Below are 25,154 nucleotides of genomic sequence, written 5' to 3' on the forward strand. Positions count from 1 at the left end.
TTTCAATGGTTGGTGATATTCAGCACATATTGAGCAGTAGACATGTAGATTTCCCTTAATTTTAAATGACCCTAAGTAATTCTAACTTCACCATCTCATAACTGGTCTCCTTTTTTCCCCAATTTCTCCTGAAATGTGTGTTTTTAAGATCTAGGGCTTCTCCTACAAGCTGTAGGACCTTGAGCTATCATTTAACATCACTGACCTTCAGTTTTCTCTGCTTGACCACCTTTAAACACTCACTGCCTTCGTGGTTTCACATGAGACGACACAGAACTCTAACGCTTGCAGAGACAGAGGTCAGCAGGACTTACACTGGGACCATCCAGGCAATAGCAATCAACTTTGGAGATTCCAAATACAACTCGTGTAGATCAGAAAATATTTTGTGTCTGAATAACAAATTAAATCCTCATGGGATGGTTGAAAATATTGTGTCAAATGTTAACCCATCATCAAAGAACCAATTTACAACGAGAAAAAAGTAGTCAACTTGTAAATATAAGAAAGATGGCTGTTGTAAATCTTATCTTCAGTGGAATATACATAACTAAACATGTAAAGCAGAAGGGAGACAGAGCACAAGGAATCAAAAAGGAAAGGATCTGTTCATTAACAATTCCTGGCACTTAATGTGGAGGTAAAAAGAGCATATGCCTCCCTCTCAAAGCCTTGGGGAGGGAGGGACTATGCTAGGATCCTTTCTGATACCTTGTTTTGCTGAATCAGTACCAGTTACTTCTGAGAAGGTCCCAAAAGAATTTCTTTCACATTAGTTCCGTATATTTCCCCAAAGATACAGAAGAATGTCAAAACACCAGCAATTATTCTAAGGCCTGAAAGTCTCAAATGACAGATCTTGCTGCCACATCCATTCTCCTGAAACATGAATTTTATCACGTCAATCCCTGCTCAAGGACTTACAGCATCTCCCTCCTGCTCTCAGATCAGTTAGTGCTATTGAGCATCTCATTTAGGGCACAGCCCTCCGCTACCTACAAGACTAACTGAATAATTAACTTTTTATTCATTTAAAAAAAGTGTTTAGTGAGCAGCTAAGTGGTAGAAGCCATGCTGGGCATTGGAAGGAATAAGCAGGTGAATGAGGCATGATTCCTGTGCCAGAGAAGCACAAAGTTTCCTGCAACTTGCAAATGGGTAACCATAACCACAACACACCGTGGTAACTTAACACTAAAGATACATGTGCAGAATTCTGGGCAGCCTAAGAGACGTACACACATCAGTTGGGCCTTCAGAGGTGAGTAGGCACTGATCAGAAGATAAGCAGGGAAAGGGTATTCCAGGCCGAGGGGACAGCCTGTATCAGGCTGACCTAAGTAAAACACAGAAAACATTATACTATTTGGTACTTCATTAAGTGTTAGAGATTTTTAGCAGAGCAAAGATCAAGAAGGTTGGACTGGGGAGAGTCAGTCTTTGCTTCTGTTATTCCAGCGCTCTCCCCAGGTAGCATGGAGGACGGAAAACATGCAAATTTCAGAGAAGCATCTGGGTCAGAATCACAGCTCCACTAAAAAGGGTGTTGCAGCCAAATTAACAGTGAAATTCACAGCCTTTCCTCAACCTGCCCATTGAACAGATTCTAGCTTGACTTCCCTGCCCAGAAGTCCAGGAAAAGTCTTACTCTTCAAGACCATTTATTGTGGGTTTTGAAATGTGGAGTCAGGATTGGGGCAGGGGAGTTAAAGCCTAGAGGCACACCAAGTAGGTCACAGTGCTGAGATGAACAAGGCTCAGAACCAGTGCAGGAGATCATCACAGAAAGGTATAGGGAGCCTCACCGTGACATTCAAGGAAAGAAATTCAATTCTGAAACTATTTTTCTTGTACTTTAGTATATTGTTTTCTTTTGATTTTTTAAACCAAAACATTGTACAGGACTGGGCTCTGTGGGTTATGGCTTTACAAGAATCATATTAAAGAAGGGCTTAATTTAACCTCTTCACTTTCCTTATCCACAAAATGTGAACATGCATATCTGTGAGATGTGATGAAGATGAAATGATTAATGTAAAATTATGGTAATTAAAGAAGATACTTTCTTTTCCATTCTTATTCATGCCCTTTCATCCAATTCATATACTTTAATCACCTGCTGCTGATATGCCCTGTTAAAGCTGTTTACGCAATCCCTACCCATCTTAAATGTTTATCATGTTTAAGTCTGCCCAACATTCCTGTTCCGTTTTCCCCAGCCTTGAAATATAATGGACATGTTGTAGAAGCTTAAGGTGTACACGCATATAATTCTCACTACAATAAGGTTAACGCATCCTTCACCTTGCATGATTGCCGTTTTTTATTGTTATGGTGAGAACATTTAAAACCTACTCTTTTTAAATTTCAAGTATATAATACAGTATTGTTAACTGTAGTCACCATGCTGTACATGGTGCTTAGATGCTTAGAACATACTCCTCTTATAACTGAAAGTTTGTAACCTTGGACCAGGGTCTCCACATTTCTCCCTCCCACCAGCCCCTGATAACCACCATTCTACTGTTTCTGGGAGTTGAGGTTTAGATTCCACACAAGTGAACCTTTTTGCTCTTCTTAGGACAATAGCGCCAACCCTCTGCCTACGGGTGTGGTCAATCATGAGGCCTCCTCTTGGCCCAGTGCTGTTGTACATGCGGGCCCAGTACCCCAGCCAGGCTAATCAGAGTGCTGCTTAGGATTTTTTCAAACTGGAGACGGGAAAGAGGTTTTTCCCCTCTGAACTTAAGACTTTGAAGATTTAAGCACAAGCAGCTAGCAACCCTAATTCCAGCCACCAACTTAGAGAATTTTGAGAGAATGAAGCCAACCTGTAGAGAGAAGAAAGCAGAAGGGGAGGAAAAAAAATAAAAAAGAATCCCAAATCCCTGGTCTTCCTAGGGGCTGATTATAGGAGTCAATAGATGTATACCTATTTGCTAAGCTAACGTGAGGCAGTTTTCTCTCAGGTGCTGATCAGAGAGTGCAGGCTAACACAGGGTCTTCAGAGATGGCACTCAACTCCCTTCCTCCCTGCGGGCCCCCAGGGCTTCTCTCTCGGCACCTAGAGCATTATTGCGTGTGCCACACAGCTAGCCTCTGGTGACATAGGTTTGCCTTTGTCAGGTGAACTTCCCCCCGCCCCCAACACTGTGCTTCTTAGTGCCAAATGCTTCATCACTAAGCACTTATTGGGTACTCAATAAATGTTGATCAATCTAACATCCTCATGAACTGTTAGAGACGAAAAGAGTCTTAGAGAATCCGTTGTAAATAACCTGGACACTCAGAAACGAACAATGATTTTTTTTCTTTCTATAATACTACTCCCTGAAAGGAAGTTGGAAGATGATCCTGTAATATATACTGCATTTCTTCCCCAGTAATCGCAAAATGGCATACCAAACCTGCCCACATGTAAGTACGTACACGTATATATGCACTCCAACAGATCCTATAAAAGGGAATAGTCACGCTCAGGATTTCTGAAACTAACTGTAATTCATTTTGTCTGAAGACACCAAAGCATGTCCTATGACCTAAACTTTATGTGAATACAGCAATAGATATTCAACACCTAATAGACACGCGTCACTTTTGACCTAGCAATTCTGCTTTGGGCAATTTACCCTAAGACAAGAATTTGGAAATGTTTGGAGATTTAGCCATGAGGATTTTCATTATAACAACTGTGAAAAGTTGCAAAAGATTAAAAAATACCAAATTACTTACAGGGAACTGGTTAGAGAAACTGAGGGCCTATTCATACAATGGGATTCCATTTTTTAAAATCATGATAAAGATGTCCACACTGTTGTTAAGTAAAAACAAGTAGGTAGCAAATGGTGTATATACAGAATGGTCCCATTTTTTGTGTATATTTAAATATATATCAGTAAACAGAAAGGCTGGAAGAATATACATCAAAATGTCAACCACATGTATCTCTGGATCATAGCATCATACATGAGTTTAACACTTTTTTGCTTATGTTTTGGGAATTCACCATGAATATATATTATTTTTGTGTAATAAGGAAACAACAGGGGCCCCCCTGGATGGCTCAGTCAGTTGAGCATCTGACTCTTGATTTCAGCTCTGGTCATGATCTCCTGGTTCATGAGATCAAGCCCCATGTTGGGTCTGTGCCGACAGCGCAGGACCTGCTTAGTATTGTCTCTCTCCCATTCTCTCTCTCTGCCCTTCCCCTGCTTGTGCTGTCTAAATACATGCATACATACATACATACATAAGAATGACTTTTTAAGTATACAGAAGAAATGTCCTTAGAGAACATCTAATCCAAAATCCTGATCTTGCAGAAGAGGAAATAGAGGCCTAGGGAAGTATGCCCACGGTCCTACCTCAGCAAATGGCAGACTTAGCACCTCAAGCCCAGGGTGGATTTTTTTCCACCAGACCAGGCAACCACCATCATGGCAGCTGTGTTGTAAACTCCCAGCTGCCTTCATTTAACTGTATTGGAAACAACCGTCCTGACACCCGCGCACACATACGTGGGAGCAGCAGCAAATAGAAACACCTCGAATTTCATCTCCTGCTTCAGTTTCAGTGCTTTGAAAGACAGTACTGACATCACTTCCCGGCAGTGTATTATAGGAGGGGGGTTATTATGAACCTGGGACCACATTCTTCAATTAATAGGCAGAACATAGGTTTAATATTAGTGAAGTCATATTTTTGCAGCTGCTCTAGTTCAATTCTTCCCGTTTAATTTGCTACCTTTGTGATTTTAACAAATGGAAAGATGATGTGTGTTCATTTATAATAATTGGCTATATGCTTCCACTAACAAAAATTCGAGGATATTCAGGAATCATAACAGACTATGACCTGTAAGCTCAATTTCCAATGGTAAAACTCCCCTGACCAAAGTGGATGCTGATGACGAACTAATGTGCTCTGTAACAATCTGTTTTGAGCATTGAATTGACCTGTAAGTGTTCCAGATACTGCCTGACGAAAATGGGTTTTATTATTTTCCATTAGCAGCTGCTACAGCAAAATGAACTGCCAGTCCACAAGGGAAATAAAAGTGCCTCCCTCTTTGCAGCAGTCTCTGCTGCAAATGTAAACAAAGCCAGCTCCCCCTTCTCCTCCCCTCCCCCCCCCCACCATTGAAATTTCTGCACTCAAGGGCCATGGCTAGCAAATCCTGCCTGAGTCCATGGCATCTCATTAAAGCTTAATGGCATTTAATTACAGTATTTCCAGAGCACCTACTATGCACTTGGCATTTTGCTGATGTTGGTACGTGGGGAAGTAGGCAGAGTGTGCAGGGAAAGAACACTGGAAAGAGTGCTCTCTGCCCTCAAAACTGCCCCTGAACCTTCCAATTGGTTTTCAGTAAAAGAACAAATGCCCATGCTGTTAGTTTCATATACAGAGAACTCTAATTACAGCAACCCAACAAAATAGATACCACTGTCCCTGTTCCACAAACAGGGAAAATTAAACCTGGAGAGGCCAAGTAATGGGCACAGCTGACAAGTGATGGAGTTGGGCCTCAAATCGTCTCACTGGCATGAAAGTCTGCACCCTGAGCAATACCCTGAATGATCCCCAAGGGCATAGGTCACAGCCAATGAAGCTCACTGTGGTGCAAAGGACCAGAGAGCTGTCAGAAGACCTGGGGCCTAATCCCAGCCCAACTTCCTGCCAGCTCCTTGTGACTTAAGGCAGGTGACCAAACCTCAGTTTCTTTCCTCGTATGGGGGGAAAAATGTGCAGCCCCCAACTGGACTTCAGCACCTGAGACGTTCCATGGCTAAATTTGCCTGGGATAAACTATGGGCAGGTGTTAGAGATCTCCTCTGCCTTATCCTCTGTTGTGTCTCACATGTATCAAGTCCTTCAGCGTGATCTTTGCCTCTACAAGTTAACCGCAGGCCTCGCACAATCTTTCCACTTTCGGCATTTACAATACTGCAAAATAATCCCCTTTTTGGCAAATGCACACATACCTGCACATAAGGGAGCTACACAACCATTTAAAGGAATCATTTTTTCAAAAATTTTTGACGTTTCCTTCCAGAGAAAAATCTCCCCAAGGTGTTATACAAAAACAAAACAAAACACACACACCTACTCTGCTGGCTTTGTTCCTGCTTACCTGCAGGTGTGAGAAGGTATGAAAGCTTAACCCAGAGTTCTTTTCTCTGAGCACCCTTCTCCCGCTACTGTCTCCCTGGGTGATCCCCAATTCCACAGCTTCAACACTCCCCCAATACGTGCGTGGTTCCTCAGTCTCGGTCTCTAACCACAACTGCTCTTGTCGGGCTCCGAACCTGCATTCTGAGCTGTCTGCCTCACAGCAGTACTCTGACACCTCCCTGACACCCAAGCCGAGAACCACAAACCCCAAACCCGCCTGTGTTCCAACTTTCTGTTCAAGGTACCACCATCCTCCCAGGCTAGATCAAAACCAGTAAGCAGCTTTCTTTCTTCCTTCATGCCCTTCATCAAACCTAACAATTCCCTCTCTGATGCACTGTGACCCACCCCTTCGTCTCCCTCATTGCTACCAATGTCCTAGTTAAATGCTGACTGCTGCTCCCTGGAACTCTTAGCCTCCTAACTGACTTCCCTGCTTTCAGCCTCTCTCCACCCCAATTCATTTTGTGTGTCATAGAATTCCTACAGTGTAGCTCCGATCTTCCCACCCCTCAGAAACTGCCACCACCACAGCTGACAGAAAAAAACACAAATTTATAGAATGCCCTCCGTGGTTCAGTTGCCACTAACCTCGCTAGCCTTGTGGCCACTGCTCCGGAGAACACTCCCATTTTTCAACTGAACGGGACTGTCTACAATTGACAACACAGGCTCTTTGGTCTCCTTCCATTAATTTTTTCATGCTATTTCCTGACCCTGAAGACCCTTCGTTCTTGATAACAACACTTTAAAACCCTCCATCCACGTGGGGGCCCAGCTTGATGTCATTTTCCTATGACGCCTCTCCCTTGTTTGTACTTATTAAACAGTTACCCTGGAGTGCGGACCACTTCTGCCATAGAGCCACACTGCACCGCAGACTCTCTAACAGAGAGGGACCTGGCAACAGCTTACTTCCATTTCTTCTCGCCCAGTCTTTGTGTCTGTCAGATAATTTAGTTATATATATGCTATAAGCCTAACAATACATAGCTATTTAAATTACCTTTTAAAAGATACAAACTAGAGGCACCTGGGTGGCTCAATCAGTCAAGCGTCTCTTGATTTTGGTTGAGGGCATGATCTCATGGTTGGTGGGTTCGAGCCCTCCATCGGGCTCTGCACTGACACCATGGAGCCTGCTTGGGATGCTCTCTCGCTCTTCCTCTCTCCCTCTCTCTCTAATAAAACTTAAAAAATGAATTTAAAAAAATAAAGACACAAACAATAAGAAAAACATAAGTCTTTACATTTACCCACCTATTTCCATTTCTGATGCATTCACTCTTCGGCCAGTTTTACTCCACCACTGAAGCAAATCCCTCTGAGCACTCCTTCTACCTGGCACCCCACAATTATTTGGTTTTCCAGTCTGTCTGGCAGAAACTGGAATAATTCCTGGCCCTGTGCGGGCCTCAAAGATTGTTTTTTCTGGTTTTAAGGTGGTTCTTCCCCCCCTCTTGAAAATAGCTCTTTCACACACACACACCCATCGGTACTCAGTTGAATGTTCAAGGGGGGCCCCTTGGCAGAGCCCCAGAAACCCCTGTCTGTTCAACTGTCTTCTTTCCAGAGACCCACCCTGCAAATTCTTGCTGCCACAGCCTCCCAAGTGCCATCTCTCAATTCAAAGTGACCACTAGGACCTGCCCAGCCTCCCTCTCCATTCTGAGGGCCTGGAAGCTCTCCAGGCAGTGAGGTGACCATATGGCCCACTCACCTCATCTGTTTGCCACCCCTCGGGCATCACTGCCCTTTCTTACCTCATCCCGAAGTCTTGAAAACTGCTTTTTCATCTGTTTTCATCCATCTTTTCTGTTGTTCCAGGCAGCAGAGTAAAGCAATACCCGTGGCTCCCTCCTGACCAACATAGCAGTTTTATTGAGCCCCACATTTAAAGATCCCTTTCAGCTGTTACTGGGGAAAAGTCTCTGAACAAGCTGGATCCCACTGAAAATTGCAAAGAAGATTCAGGTGCCAGGCATAAACAGCCTACCTTGTGGATAGTGCCAAAACAAGGGCTATTCCTACCTGAGAAATCCATGGTTAAATCCTTAGTTGTAATTTCCTCCAAGAAAATAGTGCATGACTAAAAACAAAGAACTCTTGATACATATCTGGAATACAGTCTGGAGCACCCAAACCTGGGGGATAAATTCCTTTGTGGGATCTGAGAACCTAAAGATCCATTTCCTTAATTGCAAAGAACTTTTACATACCAACCTGTTACTCTTTTCCAACATGAATATAGGAGGCCATCACGTTTATGATGCATATATTTTCCAATAAACCGGAATCCAGAAAACCCATACATATATTCCATAAATGGGACCCATACAATGAAAGGAAGATTTCCCTCATGACTTTCCTAATTCCTTTACTTCCTTCTTCTTATCTTTACATTTTAGTGTCCCACTTTATCCAAAAATTCTAACTCCTTAACCTTTTCTCCAGGCACACCTGGGGCTGTTGGCTGTTACAATGAGAGCAGCACAAATACAACCCCCTCACGTTCTAGCCCCATCTTTTAATCAGCCTGACATATTTCACTAATTTAAAACTACTGAAAACCGGGGCACCTGGGGGGCTTAGTCCAGCATCCGACTTCAGCTCAGGCTGTGATCTCACAGTTTGTAGGTTTGAGCCACATGTCCAGCTCTGCACTGACGGTGTGGAGCCTGCTTGGGATCCTCTCTCTCCCTCGCTCTCTGCCCTTCCTCTGCTCATGTTCTCTCTCTCAAAATAAATACATTTTAAAAAATAATAAATAAAATTGAAAAAAAATAAAACTACTGAGGGGTGCCTGGGTGGCTCAGTCGGTTGGTCGTCCAACTTCGGCTCAGGTCATGATCTTGCATTTCGTGGGTTTGAGCCCTGCGTCGGGCTCTGTGCTGACAGCTCACGGCCTGGAGCCCACTTTGGATTCTGTGTCTCCCTTGCTCTTTGCCCCTCCCCCCCTCTCAAATATAAATAGACATTTAAAAAATAAAACTACTGAAAGCCATTCTCTCCTAGATCTCATCTACTCCTTTCATCCATGGTAGGCACTCTGAGAACAAAGACATGGGCTCCCATGACCTTGGGGAAAGACCAAGTATGAAGCAAAGAAAGGTCACCAGCAGGAAACCAGCCAATGAGAGTGCAAACTACAGCTCCTCTAGGACTCCAGAGCAGGAGAGAAGGTTTTACAGATGAGAAATCTGAGGTTAAAAAGAAGTGGAGTCACTTGCCCAGAGTTAACACGAATACCACAAAATTAAGATTCTAGTCCAATTCTGTTAGTTGCCAGAGTTGTACAGAGTTGCTGTGCTGTCCCCAAACTCCTACATTTCTGCCATAGATTGGACAATTCCAAATGGTGTCAACTTCTAGACCTTCCACATATTTATGGATGACAGTTGTGTAGACGGCACAGTTTAGATGCCCAATATCGACACTCTGAGGAGTTTCAGAATTTTTGAGTTTTGGGTTGTGGTGTTCTGAGTTTAGCTGCAAAGCTCTGATTGTATAGTAATCCTATTTCTGGCTGAAGCATAATCATTTGGAGGGACTCCTTTCTTTCCCCAATTATTTAATAATATTTATTGAATAGTGATTGAATAGTGATGTCACCCCAGGACTAAAATGACATCACCCAAGGCTGCCAGGCCCTTCTGAGTGAGGAATGGAGGTCTGAGAACTGGGAGTGGGAAGAACGTGCTGCTACTGGAAAGTTGATGCAGTGGCCATTCGTTGAGACTAACTCAGGTAGATCCACACTTCAACTTTGCTGTCTAGTTTGCTGAGGATTTCTAGACAAAAATCACAGTGTGCATATTAAGGAAGGAAAGGAGGAAGGAAGGAAGGAAGGAAGGAAGGAAGGAAGGAAGGAAGGAAGGAAGGAAGAAGGAAGGAAGGGAGGAAGGATGTAAGGGAGGGAGGAAGGAAGGTAAAAGAATGAAGGAAGGAAAGAAAGGGAGAGAGAAAGAGAGAAGGAAAAGAAAAGGAGAGAAAGAAAAGGGAGAGAGGGAGAGGGGAGAGAGGGCCATAAAAAGAGAGAAAAGAAATACTATTCAAGGTTTCAGAGTAAAAGGGAAAATCCCTAGGATCACAGCCAATTGTCATGGGAGAGATTTTTCTTCCTGATCTATTTTTGGCAGTCAGTTCAGCTTCATGCATCATTGTTTTACTTATGGCATGTGCAGTAGCCAGAGAGAAACCTATAATATCTTTTCTGTCTGGTGGGAATCTTATATTCCTATGCACGGTGACAAATGTCCTGATCACAACCATTTTTTTTTTCCCTCCAGGCATCATAGTGTTTTAAATATGTCTGAATCTGTGGAACCCACTTAAAAGGAACAGGACTCTCACAACATACCAAACACAGAGACCACAGTACAAATTAGCAGACAGTACAGAACAGTTAGAGCCGCATCATTTTTACAGAGGCTGTCTGTGAATGTGGAGCCATGGAGTATGAAGAATGGGAGAGAACAAAGGGGATCTAGCCTACAGAGGTATCCGTTCTGAGAAACACTTTTTTTCTCCTCTTAAAGTGAGACGAGTACTCAAATATTTAAGCAAGGGCAGAAAATTAGATTTAATCGTGGGAAAAATAATTACAAACGGCTTAAGTCAGCTTAAGATTTTCACCTCTTTCTCCTTTATGTTCCTTTTAACCTCCCGAAAAAGGCCATGTTTTGAAGTCATAGCTTTCGAATCGCACTAATTCACTGCTCCAGTTGTTTTTATCCCTTAGTGGAGATTTTTTTTTTTTTTAAGGTGAACTCTTCACAGGAAAAGATCTGTGACATTAGAAACTGACTCACGTTTCCTAGTTTTTCATGAAACAATGACATTTTTTTCCCTTTGATGCTCTCATCTAACTCCACAGGAAATTTTACTACCAAGCTGCTTTCATCTCTTTCCTGGTTTGAAGATAAATGATCCTTGGTCTCCTTTAGACCCGCATAAATCACAAAGCAATCTGCTAAGAGATGCCGGTGGCAAGCAGCTTCAACTAGAATCAAAAGGACAGTCAAAAATATCCATACTGCTCACACAAGGAGTAACCGAGGCCGAGTAATCCAAATACCACATCCCCCTTTCTTATACATACAAAGCATGGCACATGGGGCTTGTTGAGAAGCATGAATTAGCTCATCTGTGACACACAGCCACCACGGCATCTGTTACAGGTAACTGCGAACTACTCTGCTCTTTCCCACCGGAAACCAAATTCTTACAAGAAGTGCGTTGATCAAGAAATCCATTTCTTTGGGGTTTTTAAATTATTGTTTGCTTTGTGTCTTATTACAAAGGCAACATAAATGGGATACCAACGAGAAGAGGAAAAAAAAAAGTTATCACCCATAATCCTGCCACCCAGTGAATTGAAACATTTCCATTTGCCTGTGTGTGTGCATCATTTTTCTAGAAGGCCTATTGGAGCAGAGGTATCATTTTCCATCACTCTTGCACTTAACAAAAGCATTTTCTTTGTTGCACACATCATCTTCCTACTTGCCCTGGGGTGAAATCGCATCAGGTGACCGCACCTATATTTATTTAACGTGTGCCCTGTAGAATCATGAGACATTGAAGACAGCATCAAGAAGCCCTTACTAGCCCAGGCTCTGTGAACAAACTGGGCTTGAACCGAGTTCTGTCATTACTGGTTCAGAGACCTCAGGTTGATTCCTATCTTGAGGCCCCCAATTTTATCTGTATGTAAAACTGGCAAAAATGCTGGCCTCTCCCTAAAGGAGAGGTTTATCTGGGGAACCGACTGGGATGGTACATGTAAAATCCATAGCATCTGGTCTGGTTCATAGGAATCACTCAATGGATGTTTACTGTTTTTATTAAAAATAAAGAAATTTATTTTTTAACGGATGCAATTATGCAAGAAGATAAAAGAGAAATCCTTCAAAGTACTTAAGAGGAATGAGATCTGATCTGCAATTTTGCTCATTATTATATAACTTCCCTACTTATATACCCTCTCTTCTCAGACACAGGGTTAACAGCAAAAGAGCCTGCCTTAGCAGGCCACGGTGCAGGGCTGAGTTCTGGTCCTGCAAAGATGGGGTCACTATTCGCTCTAGTCACCCAGAACTGTAGCACTGAGAGGGGAAACTTAGACATCCGTTAAGTCCAATTGCCATGTTGTGTCAAAAGGAAATCGAGAACTTGAGAAGGGAACTGCTTTGTCCTTGCAGTGAACAGGACTCAACCAGCCTCGCAGCTCATTTGACCTCTGTTCATTGCTTCCAGTCCGCCTCAAGTCTGGCCTTGTTTACAAAATAATAAGGATATCTACAGGAACTCACGTAATGAACTTAGCTTCCCAGCCCTGAAGTCTTTCTTGGCCTCTTTGCTTCGGTGGTGAGGTCACCTTTCCTGGAAATCCCTTTCTTTCAGTAAACCCTCAGGCCTGCGTGTGGCAATGAGATCAGCAGAGCCAAAACTAATGATTACGTGCTAAGTAGAATATGCTCAATCTTTGATTGAGCTCAGTCAAAACCACACTCAAATCTAGAATGTCATTTTCTTATATTTCAGAAACAGGGGACCCTAGTGTTCTTCCTTATTTACTCTTTTCCTTTGTTTTCCCAGTTGCCTTCTGTATCTGTGTGTTTAATTATTCATTCTTTTCCTCTGCCTAGAAGAACCAAAATGTTTCTAATAGATTGTTTCAAGGAAGTTACAATTTGACCTAAAACAGGAAGTGCTCACTATTTCATAGTAAGGAAATCTATTCTCAAGAAGACAATCATAACATACCAAGAGGTTTTATTAAAGTACGAATAAGCATCTGCATTACGGTTTATCTACAAACCTATCACTACAGCTGATCAGAAAAAAATGCGTTTCCGATTAAGTTTATCAAAAGAATCTTTACAAAGGCTCAAAAATCTCCTGGCCTCTACCTAATCAGTTGTCTTTACCTTGCAGGTGTATGTAGCTTTGTTTTTACCCATCAGCATGTTAAAAACACACATATTTTAGGTTCTGTGCATTTTTGACAGAGAAATTGCAAGCTATGTGAACATAAAACTCAGGATTTTCAAGAATCTAGCTATAGAAGTTTATAACTTTCTGCATCCACTAACACAAATTAGCTTAGTTGAGTGTTGCTAAGTAGAGAGAGAGAAGTAAAAATGATGTTCAATTAGCCATTTTTAATATGAAAATTAATTGCTTCAAAAATGCAGGTAAATGCTTGGTTCTCTGGGAGAGACTTAAATGTCACCAAATTACAATACAGTTCAACTCACACCAAATCTCCACACGTTTCAAACTAGTGTTAGTTGAGTTAATAAGATGTTTACTGGGTTCACTTTTTTCTTGGTAAAACAGCATGAGGTTTGTAAGAGTATCTTATTTCGCATGCTTGCTCTTGGGAAGACTGATTCCTTGTTCTCTTTCCATATGCTATATTCTCTACTATGCAGAACTCACCTGTCTGTAACCATCCCCAACCCATAGTCAGGGAAGAGAAGTTCTACTTTGCACATTATAGTTAAATAAGATCAATACATATTTATGACTCAGCCACTGTGTGCCCAGTGTAATACAAGTTGATGTGAAAAATGGAAAGACCTGTGCCTGAATCATGGGATTTACAAGTCACATCATATTTCTTTGTGACCCTGGTACGTGCAGCCCAAGCGATGAACTCAGGGAAGAGGGGGGAGGGGAGCACCCTAAGAACAATCACGGGCTCTTGGCCAGCCTCTTCCGACCTTCAGAGAGCTGTGGCAGGCCAGGGCAGGCCCTCACTTTGGAGAAGCCAGTTTCTAAATCTTGTACATCAGCATCTCTCAATAGTTGCCACCGTTGACCGAGCTCCTGCTTTGGGCACATTTAGTCTTTGCAACAACCTTATAAGTAGGTATTGCGATTCCCCGCTTCACCGCTACGGAAGCTGTGGTATAGACGGCGCTCGTTGTTTGAGGTTAAATAGCTTTACAAAAAGTGGCAAAGCAGGCATTTGAAACTCAGGACAATGACCACAGCCCCACTTTTCAGTCAGATTCTAATCACCTATTTTGCCAGTCTCTACCTTCCACCTCTCCTTTGTCAGTGCCTCCAAACTCCTTCCATTCGTGAAGGTCAGGCTCATAAAGAAATGGAAAGAGGGGCACCTGGGTGGCTCAGTCGGTTGAGTGTCTGACTTCAGCTCAGGTCATGATCTCGCAGTTCGTGGGTTCGAGCCCCGCATCAGACTCTGATGGCAGCTCAGAGTCTGGAGCCTGCTTCAGATGCTGTGTCTCCCTGGCTTGCCCCTGACCCACTTACACTCACTCATGCACACTCTCTCTCAAAAATAAATGTTAAAAAATTTTAAAAAAAAAGAAATAGAAAGAGCTTTGAGCTAGAATGTAAACCTTGGTTAAAGCTATCAACAACGTCTCTTTCACTACCATTATTGCGCTAAGCTGTATAACATAAAATGTTGTTGCCCAGAGTTGTGCTAAAGATATATTGACTAAATATAAAACTAGCCCATTAACTTTTAAGAATTTTCTTCTCCAAATCCCGTAAGGAATATGTAAATTAATTAAGCTCTGGTGTTATAAACCAGAGATAATCAGTCTTAACCAGCTGAAGAGCCACTATGTCATCCCAGAGTCAGAAAACCACCAAATAATTAAGCACATTTCTGATATAAAAAAGCACATAAACATTTTATTATAAAATAACAGTACATTCATTCAAATGGCTAAATAAAGGTCGCTGTCTGATTCTCAATATTTTTCATCTCAGGAAGGGGTTTGGAATTAATATCAGGTTTCTAGGGCCCATCAATTCTTCTGCTACCAACCAGGCTGGTGATCTAATATCAGGGAAAATACTCACTAACTCAGTTAAGATTGATGATTTCAAAAGGGTAATAATAGCATGTAGGCTACTTTTAATTTGTTTAGTGACTTTGTTTTTCCACAACCTGGGTCTATATGTCAGCTCCATAATGTTGTAGCAGATTATTTAACCTCTCCAAGCCCCCATCTGCAAAATGGAGGGAATAAGGGCTTTCTCACAGGGTTCTTGCAAAAGTCACTTAAGGCACAGTGCCTGGTACACAGTGAATGCTATTCAATAAAGAGTTGCTATTTTTCAGAAGTGTTTATGGGGAAGAGAAAAACGTCATTGGGGGCTTAAGGGTTGCCTTTCTTGGGCGGACAAGGATTGGATTGGTATTTTCATCTTTAATTTCTTTCAGAGGTACTTGTATTCAATATTCATCTATCATGACTCCAGGCGCACGTTGTAGGCCATTAACACATATGGTTCCGGCTCCCGTACGAGAATAGGGATGGATTGCTCAATAGGAATTGCTATGTTTTTATGTTTTAAGTGCTATTTTTCCCTGAGGCTTTCAGCATGTCACTCTATTTCAAAAACAAGTGGCCCATGTGTCTCGAGAACCATGTGCGGTGGCTCACTGTCAGAGATTCTGTTTATTCACGGAAAGGTCATCAACTGGAGAGAACCTTATTTTTACTCCAGGCTGGTATGCGTAACTACAAAGAGTCTGGGTGCTTAATGGTGCTTATTGCCAAGCCGTCCTGAAGTCAGCGATCCTTTCACCATTAATTCATGGGATTAACAGGCATTACTGTGAGTGTTGCATAGGAAACTCCTCTTGGTTCCCTAAATATATTTATGTAGTGCCAGAGGACATGTAAACTGAAACACTGATGAAAATTTTTTTCTTTGTTTAATGTTTATTATTGTGAGACAGAGCAAGCAGGAGTGGGGGAGGGGCAGAAAGCAAAGGAGAGAGAAAATCTCAAGCAGGCCCTACGCTGTCACTGCAAGTGGGGCTCCATCCCATGAACCGTGAGATCGTAACCTGAGCCAAAATCAAGAGTCAGGCGCTTGAAAGAGCTGGACGTCCGGCTTGGGAGCAGGCACCTTCGCTTCACGTGCAACCAAAGAGCGATTTAAAAATGGGTGATGTTGAGAAGGGCAAGGAGATTTTTGTTCAGAAGTGTGCCCAGTGCCATACTGTGGGAAAGGGAGGCAAGCATAAGACTGGGCCAAATCTCCATGGTTTATTTGGGCGAAAGACAGGTCAAGCCCCTGGATTTTCTTACACGGATGCCAACAAGAACAATGGCATCACCTGGGGAGAGGAGACACTGATGGAGTATTTGGAGAATCCCAAGAAGTACATCCCTGGAACAAAAATGATCTTCGCTGTCATTAAAAGGCAGGGGAAAGAGCAGGCTTGATAGCTTATCTCAAAAAAGCTACTATGGAGCAATAGTTGGCCGTTGCCTTATTTATTACAAAACAAAAATGTCTCATAACTTTTTTTATGTGTACCATATCTAAATTGATCTCAGACACCAGAATTCAGATCATGAATGGCTGAGAGAATATTTCTTTTGGACAGTCCTGATTTAAATAAGATTGGCTTGTGGTTAAATGAATATGATTTGCTTTTTGAACTTTGATAGTAATTCTGGTTCAGCAAGTGCTGTCACTGTTTTCCCCTTTGAAAAATATGATTGGAGTTGATTAGATGTTGAGCTTTTCACAGAGATGGTAAATGCCATCTCTAAACCTACAGGAGATAGGTTTTATATTTAGATTTATATAACTGGTTATATTAATATATTTAAATACTGAGGAAATCCCTTCACTGTATCAGAACAGCAAGACTCAGCTGTGTTTCAAGTTGTGTTTGTTAGCCTGTTAAAGGCAAGGGCTGAAGATAAGCTGGCAATGTCCACTTTATCTTTTTAGTCTTAACTACACCAAGTTAATTAAAATTCCCCGCATCTAAAATGTTGCCTTTTGCTTAATGAAAGGCATTTTAGTGTGGTTTATGTATAATATTAAATAAAGAATATTAACACGTCTCACATTTTATAGATGATCTGTAAGGTCAGATGCTTTTAAAATTCAATGTGATAAGTTATAGCAACAGATTTGGCTTGTGAATTCTTTTCTTTACTAAGTTATAATTCAGGATTGTCTTCTAAACAGCTATTCAAAAATACAACTGTGGAATTACCATATGTATGATTGGTAATGGTGCTTTTGCTAACTCGTTAGAAGGGTTAAAGTAGAGGAGATATATCATCAGTACAAATTTGTAAATTATGTGATAAGGCTTAAGATAATTAAAAACAAAATCACAGATCATGATTTTTCTAATGTGCTTGATCTAATGACTGATGCCAAAATTTAAATACAACAGTCCTAAGTAAAAAAAAAAAAAAAAAAAAAAGAGAGAGACAGAGAGAGAGAGACACGCTGAAGCTACTGAGCCACCCAGGTGCCCTGAAAGTACCTTTTTTCTGACTCTATTATGAAGGACTTGTGAGTTTGTGAGTTTGTGAGTTTGCTTTGCAGTCTCTTGATTGTTCCTATTGAGGCCCATTTGCTCAAGCATCCAGAGCCTGCCCAAGATAATTGATCGGTTGAACAACAATTCTGGAGGAGTTCACCAGCCTGGACATAAGGAGACACTGGTTTCTCTGAGAAGGTTTTCCGCTGCCTCACTGCGTCACTTGTCACTTCCCCAAGCTCTCCCCACCCGGATTCCCCTATTCATAAAACAACTATAGTACCTATAAGATACTCCACCCAGCTCTGAAGGTCTCTAATTCTACTATCTATCTTTCGTTTTCAAATTAACCTCTTTGTCAAATACTTAATTTCTCTAATGATGAATAGTATGGAATAGAATTAACTGCTACCTAGAAGATATAATTAAGTTTGTATATTATTTTCTATAACTAATGTGCAATGGATTTTAATTTTATTCATAATTACTAACTTCAGGCTTAAAATATCTGTGTATTAAGTAGGAACATTGCACCATTTTTATAGCCTCTTCTTCACATATTAATAAAATAACATAATAAAACACCACCCACACAGATGATAAGCCTCATTCTATCACTGGGAAATGTAATTAGCAAATTAAAGAGTTGGACTTATATTCCCGAGGTTTTGTTCTCATTTAAGTAAAGCCCCTGGTCTAAATCACAGTGATTATAATGTCGTACTAAGTAAATAAATGTCTGCCTTTCACAATTAGGTTTTTATTTCCCATTCTGCATTTTACAATATGAAAGCTAGATTTTGTTTACACTTTGATTTACTTAAGAGTTTTCTTAAATAATATCTTCTGAAAATAGAAGTGCAAACACACTTACAATGCATGGATTTGGGGCCCATTAACATTAGCTTGTATCCAGGTGGCCTGCAAATAGAAATATGAGTGCTTTCAATTTAGACATTGTTATACTTTCCCTATTATCTTCAAAAAACATTTTTTAAGAGAAAGGTTACTATCTTTCGCCTGGCTTCTCTGCAGGTCTCTGGAATAACAAGATAATATAAATCGGTTTCAGAAAACACAGGAATTTTGAAAAGAGAGGGAGCTACAACTCCCTAGGGAGAGCACTCCCTCAGATCTAAAGGTCGTCCGGCCAATTCCATAAAACAAACGTCTTGTGGTTGAGCAGACACGCTGGATCGTGCAGATGGAAGTTCAAATCCTAGCTTTGCCGCGTACTAGTGGTGTGACATTGGCCAATCATCAAATCTCTGCAAGCGTCCATCGCCTCCTTTGTAAAATGGAGTGAATAGGGCCTACTTAAGAGGATCTGAGCAAAAATTGACTAAGATAAAGTACATCACGTGCCAGTACATACTAATCACCCAATAAATCATGGAGATGATTATTATTTTTATTATCACTGCTATTTCTATTATTATTATGATTAAATCAGAAATAATATGACCCTGGGGGTGAACATGCACCATGATTTCAGCCATAACATTTAGGCAGCAGCATTAGTTTCCCTCAGAGGGCCTTGCTGTGCCCGGGGTGAGAGAATTGGAGCTCAAAGACACGCAGAAAACTGACAGCATCGAAGACCTCTGAGGATGCTGAAAACATTCTTCCTCGCTCTGCCCGAGGCTGCGTGACTGCCGACCACACCGGTTTCTGCCCTCGGGCACTGACTCCATTTCTCTGTTTTCATGCCAGCCTTCCTTCCCTCCTTCCTTCCTTAATGTTTGTCCCGCATGAGTCATCATAACATCCCAGTTCCGTGACAGATAAGCTAGATAACTCCCATCAGGTCACTGCTCCTACAATTGGGAGAAGAAAAGAATTAAGAGATGGGACTCAAGCAGAGGATAAGGGTTGAATGCAGCAAAGTCACACACACACGCACACTCGCCCGCGCACATAAACACATACTCCATTACCGATTGTAAAACCAATTTAGAGGGTTAGTGGTCAGGAATATTTTTCATAAAATAGATTAGAAAACATCTGCACACACGCCATGTGGTAAGCAAACTGTTACTACATTAAGTTTTTATTTCAGTTACATGTGTGTGTACGTGTGTCTGTATATACGTGTGTATAAACTGGGTTGTGATATAAATGTATTTCTTTTTGTTCTCATTTGAAGTACAGCGCCCCTTTTAAGGGTCCCTTTTAACTAGAAAGGTCCTTTCTAACTAGAAAGCCTATGGTTCAATAACTCTCCAAAATCTGTAGATCTGGGATCTAAAATGGCAGTGGCTATGGAGGCTTTGGTTTTATTCGGTTTACAGCTTTTTGTTCCAGTAAGAAAATAGATTTTGTCCTCATAAGTAAGTAATTGTGTTAAAAGAATATAACTAGGGGTGCCTAGGTAGCTTAGTCAAACATCTACCTCTTGATTTCGGCTCAAGTCACTAACTCACAGTTTGTGAGTTTGAGCCCACATAGGGCTCTGTGCTGACAGCACAGAACCTGCTTGAAATTCTCTCTCCCCCTCTCTCTTTCTGACCTATCCCCAACTCGTGCGCTCTCTCTAAATAAATAAATAAAAACCTTTAAAAAATAAATAAATAAAAATAAAAGAATATAACTAGGATCTACAATCAATCCCCCTGGAAGATGCCAGGTCTTCCAGGAATTAGATCACAGCGTAAAGTGAACACAGTGATTGATGCTTGAAGAATGCTTTGGACTCTTATGACCCACTCCTTGGCTTAATAGGCCACTTTTTGCACGGTATTCCATCCATGGAGACTAGGCCTGCTTCAAAAGACCTGAAGAGAAGGGGCAACTGCTGGAGAGAAGGGGTGGGAGATTCTCTCCCAGCATGCACACATGCACGAGCTGATATACTTACATAAGTGCACACCAAGAAGCCAGACGATGTAAGATGTATCTATGCTTTGTCAGGCTTCTAGAGGCCAATGGGAGTACATATGGGTCCATGATAGAACAAGCCTGTTTTTCACTCTGCTTCTCCTTGGCACAGAATAAGTCACTTCATTCTCCCCCTCACCTAGGCAGTTAATGAGTTTACATTGAGAACTATAACTGCCAAGACAATTAGACATGCCAAATATTGGTTGTTGGTACAGATTCTCCTGTTTGAAAACCTAAATAGGCAACTTTTTTATAGTCAGGAAGTGCTTGTCAAACATGAAATCACATGGGGCGCCTGGGTTAAGCGTCGTTAAGCGTCTGACTTCGGCTCAGGTCATGATCTCACAGTTTGTGAGTTCGAGCCCCACATCGGGCTCTGTGCTGACAGCTCAGAGCCTGGAGCCTACTTCAGATTCTGTGTCTCCCTCTCTCTGCCCCTTCCCCACTCATGCTCTGTCTCTCTCTGTCTCTCAAAAATGAATAAATGTTTAAAAAAAAATTTTAAACATGAAATCACAACAAGGGGAACTAGTCAGAGTATCTTACCTGTTGGTTCTGCACACAGCCACAGTCTAATGCGGCCCACACCCCCAAATGCTCACATTGCAACCAGCCCTGTCTCCCCCTTCTCAGTCCTCTGCCCGCCACAATCCTATCAACACATCAGTTCTTTGGATGATGAAATGCAGGCAGCGTGGGTTAAGCTACCAGATGCCATGGTCCTACACTGTGAACACACCCAAAGAAAGCACTCTGGCTACCTTCACAGGATTCCAAATCACAACCACATATGTATAGACCAGCCAGTCCCTTCTGTTACTACTGAAAATGGCTACTCTTTTTTTTTTTTTTTGTATGTTGTTTTAATTTATTTTTGACAGAGGGAGAGACAGAGTGCAAGCCAGGGAGAGGCAGAGAGAGAGGGAGACAAAGAATCTGAAACAGGCTCCAAGCTCTGAGCTATCAGCACAGAGCCTGACGCAGGGCTCAAACTCACAAGCTGTGATATCATGGCCTGAGCTGAAGTCAGATGCTTAACCAGATGAGACACCCGGGCGCCCCCGAAGATCATTACTTTCAATCATTATTAGTGAAATTTCTATCTCCACCCTGAGAGGGGTGTCATAATTCAAAATCCTGAGTATATCTGACCTTTATCACCATGTATGAACACAAAGCCAAGAAGGAGATCCCCAGGTTCAGCATCTTCTGTTTATTCTAGTTAATCTTGTGCAGTAGGTTGATATATGTGAGGATTTGCTCGTAATATTATTTAGTTGCTACTCTAGGTCATTTGCTATGTAAATGATGTATTAAATAATTTGAGGAGCACCTGTGTGGCTCAGTCAAACGTCCAACTCTTGATTTTGGCTAAGGTCATGATCCCATGGTCATGGGATCAAACCCCATGTCAGGCTCTGCACTGAGCATGCAGCCTACTTGGGATTCTCTCTCTCCCTCTCCCCCGCCCCTCCCCCACTCACTTACACACTGTCTCTCAAAATAGATAATCATTTAAAATAATAACAATTATAATTTGAGCATGTGCCCTGGGACAGTTTTGCAAATGGGATAATTTTTAAATGAAAAAAAAAAAAAAAAACACTATCAACAAAGCAAAGAATTTTAAGCAGCTTTCCAAGGTTTTTTGCAATTAGTCACAGGCTTGTGAATGCAGCTCCATTATCCTTCTTTTGAACATGACTCATGTATGCTCTGTGGCCATCATTTCAGAAATAAATACATTGCACCTTCCTTTGGACGTCTTCGGTATTGACAAAGTCTTCTGCTCCAGGAATTTTGATTATCATATAACAATTACGTTAACCATAATTTCAAGTCAAAACTCTAGACACAGTTTCTGAAATTAAATCTGATATGATTTTATGATTTCTTACAAAATGTCTTATCCAACTGAATTTTGGCCATCCGTTATTTATTTTAATGTGAAAATAAAACAGAAATTTTAAAGGAAATACTTCTGACCCTCTGACACACTTTTGAATTAATTTTAAATGGCCTAACTACTTTCAGTAGTACTTGGGAAATTCACCGTGTCCTTCTCCTCCCACCATGGCACTCTGTCACCTTTGCATCAGCCCCAACCGACAGGATTTTAGAAGCATGAAATTCTCCAACTTTACAAGGAAGAAACAGCACATACATACACATAAGTGAACTGAATATGGGCTAGCATGCACACGTGTCCTCATCAATCCCTGAATTCCTTCAGCCAGTGACTCAATTTCTGCGACGTATCTGTTTTTATTGTATTACTGCTCAAAGACATCCAGTTACTATTTATCAGTTACTGCAATGTCTCAGTTATTTTACTGATTTGTGGAGACAACAGGTCAGAATATTTGAAACTGATGCTATCTCCAAAAAAGAGACATATGGTCCAGGCCAGAAGCAGGCATCCCTCTGCAGGAGGGAAAGCGCGACAGAAGGCATGCCCAGGGCATTGTGTCCTGAGCATTGGGTCAGGCCCAGGGCAGCCGCCAATTAAAGGAAGGAGATTCCAGGGATCATCACCATCACAGTGACACTTCTTGAGTATTTACTGTGTCCAGTGTGCACCAGTGCTTTCGTGCACGACCTCATCGAACACTCAGAAAAGCCCTGACAAGACCTTCACTAGCCCTGTGGTGAGATAGGGACAGGGGCTTGGAAAAGTCACTTGGAATTGTTGGAGCTCAGATCTGAACACAAGTCTTCCGATTCCAGGGATGGTGCTCTGAGATTTCAACCTGCCCCTGGACCAAACACAGCGCCCGTTAGGAAACATCACACCTTCTGACTGTCATTCCATCCTGAGCCCTTGAGTCAGTTTGCACAACATTCCCATGTGTCTCTAGATCCTAAAATTAGGAAAATGTCTGCAGCAGGATGGGCAGTGAGGCAGCATCTTTTCATATTTTTCCCTGTTAACAATTCTCATAACTAATGCAATTTACCGTTCCTGACTCCTCACACTTCCCCCCTCAACATGTTATTTTTTGATTATTTATTATTATCATAATTAACATTTATTGGACACATCACGGTGCAAAATATGGAGGACGACAGACTCCCCCACCCTTTTGGCTTATAATCCAAATATTTAGATTGTAAACACAATGTTTTTGGCAGGTTAATTCTGTAGGAAGAAATAGAGCATTTGCAGGAAATGTCAGATGCTTATTTTATGATCAGCGTAAGGAGTAATTTACCCCACACAAAGATTTGGATTTGGCAAGCAAACCCTGTCTACCTACCCACATGTGAGGAAGGCAGGAACAATGCTTCCTTCTTGCCACAATTTTTAGGAAATAGACATTTTTAACCCTCAATAAAATGCAGTGGCAGGAAGGGGCAGGGTAGAGGATTATTGATGGCCAGCACGGCAGCTGAACCAGAGGCATTAATGGAAGTCTTTGCTCACCCCTCCTTGTAGTAATGAAAGAGATGCATGGAAAGTGACAAAATTAGTCTACTTATTCCTCTTGTACAATCTGCAGAGTGAGACTGGCAGCACATAAAGCAGATAACTCGCTCCACCATAGTGGCTTCCAAACTTCCTGCAGGGGTGACATTTCTCCTTCGGAGGTATAGACTGGAGCCCAGGTATGCAATGTTTTCCATTTAAGAAACCATGCCAATTTCATGTGACATGATATTGAAGACTGTAAGACAGAATAGAAGACTAAGTACCTGCACTGACAGCATTTTTTCACTTCATAGTACTCAACTACCAAAAATATGGACCTCGTGAAGGTAGGAGAAAGTCACAGCTCTGGGGCGAAGCTGCATAACAGTTGCAAATTTCCACTGAGAGGAGACTATGCACTTCCACAATTCAGAAAGCTGCAAGGTTTTTTTGTTTTGTTTTGTTTTGTTTTTTTGTATTAATGGTCTGTGAGCAGGCATGAGTGTTAAGTCTAAATGAACTATGGAACAGATGGGAGTTTTTGTCCAGTACCCTCATTCTATAGGTAAGCATGAGATCATGTGTATTATCTGTGTTCATGTAGTTGGTTAAGTAGCAGAGTTGGGACATTACATCAATACAGATTTTTTTGGTCATTTAATCCAAAACTCTTACCAACATGCCATGCTGCCCATGCTTTTTAAACCCACAACAAAAACATATACAGGAATGGATATGCAACCTTGGAGTAATCCACAGATCTGAATTATCTAAACATCTCTCACAAAGTGGTAGGGCCCAGAGATGAATACTCCAAACCATTAGCCATGGATAGTCCCCCACAAATCCCAAATTATCTCAACAGAAGCCATCTGGCAGGGCTTACATTCAGCCTGCAGACAAAGCATCCCAGCCAGGGTCCAATCCAATTGGTCAGAATCTCTATCCTACTAGTTAGATATTTCAAATACCACCCCTGCTTCCTGGGAGATCCTGAAGGTACAAGAGCATCACTGAATTTGTACACATTACTTCCGTTGGAGGAGGCAAGGTTGCAGCTAGTCAAGTACAAATTATTCGGGTAATACAGAAAAAAGTGTTAAAAACTACTCTGAAAAGGGGTGCCTGGATGGTTCAGTCAGTTCAGCATTTGGTTCTTGACTTCAGCTCGGGTCACAATCTCACGGTTTGTGGGTTCAGGCTCTCATCGGGCTCTGCGCTGACCGTGCAGAGGCTGCTTGGGATTCTCTCTCTCCTTTTCTCTGCTCCTCCCCTGTTTGCACTTGCTCTCTCTCTCTCTCTCTCAAAATAAATAAATAAGCTTAAAAAAAACTCCTTTTTAAAAAAAAAAGCAATAGACCACCCCTTTTAGCTGCCCTAATTTTCCTTTCCCATTGCTGT

The 25,154-nt window shown here is 41.7% G+C and overlaps 1 protein-coding gene and 1 long non-coding RNA gene across 4 annotated transcripts in view; one reads left to right on the forward strand and one right to left on the reverse strand.

Moving 5' to 3' along the window:
* Window positions 1-25,154, reverse strand: part of LOC128315234 (uncharacterized) — a 597,865-nt gene that overhangs the window by 424,769 nt on the left and 147,942 nt on the right. The gene's annotated exons all lie outside the window — the stretch shown is intronic.
* On the forward strand, window positions 16,041-16,665 carry LOC106973875 (cytochrome c-like). Its single transcript, XM_053221195.1, has one exon. It carries the CDS (start codon window positions 16,116-16,118, stop codon window positions 16,398-16,400), a length of 285 nt encoding a protein of 94 aa, XP_053077170.1. The 5' UTR covers window positions 16,041-16,115; the 3' UTR covers window positions 16,401-16,665.

The sequence above is a fragment of the Acinonyx jubatus genome, chromosome C2 (genome assembly GCF_027475565.1).
Source record: "Acinonyx jubatus isolate Ajub_Pintada_27869175 chromosome C2, VMU_Ajub_asm_v1.0, whole genome shotgun sequence".
In the NCBI taxonomy this organism is placed as follows: Eukaryota; Metazoa; Chordata; class Mammalia; order Carnivora; family Felidae; genus Acinonyx; species Acinonyx jubatus.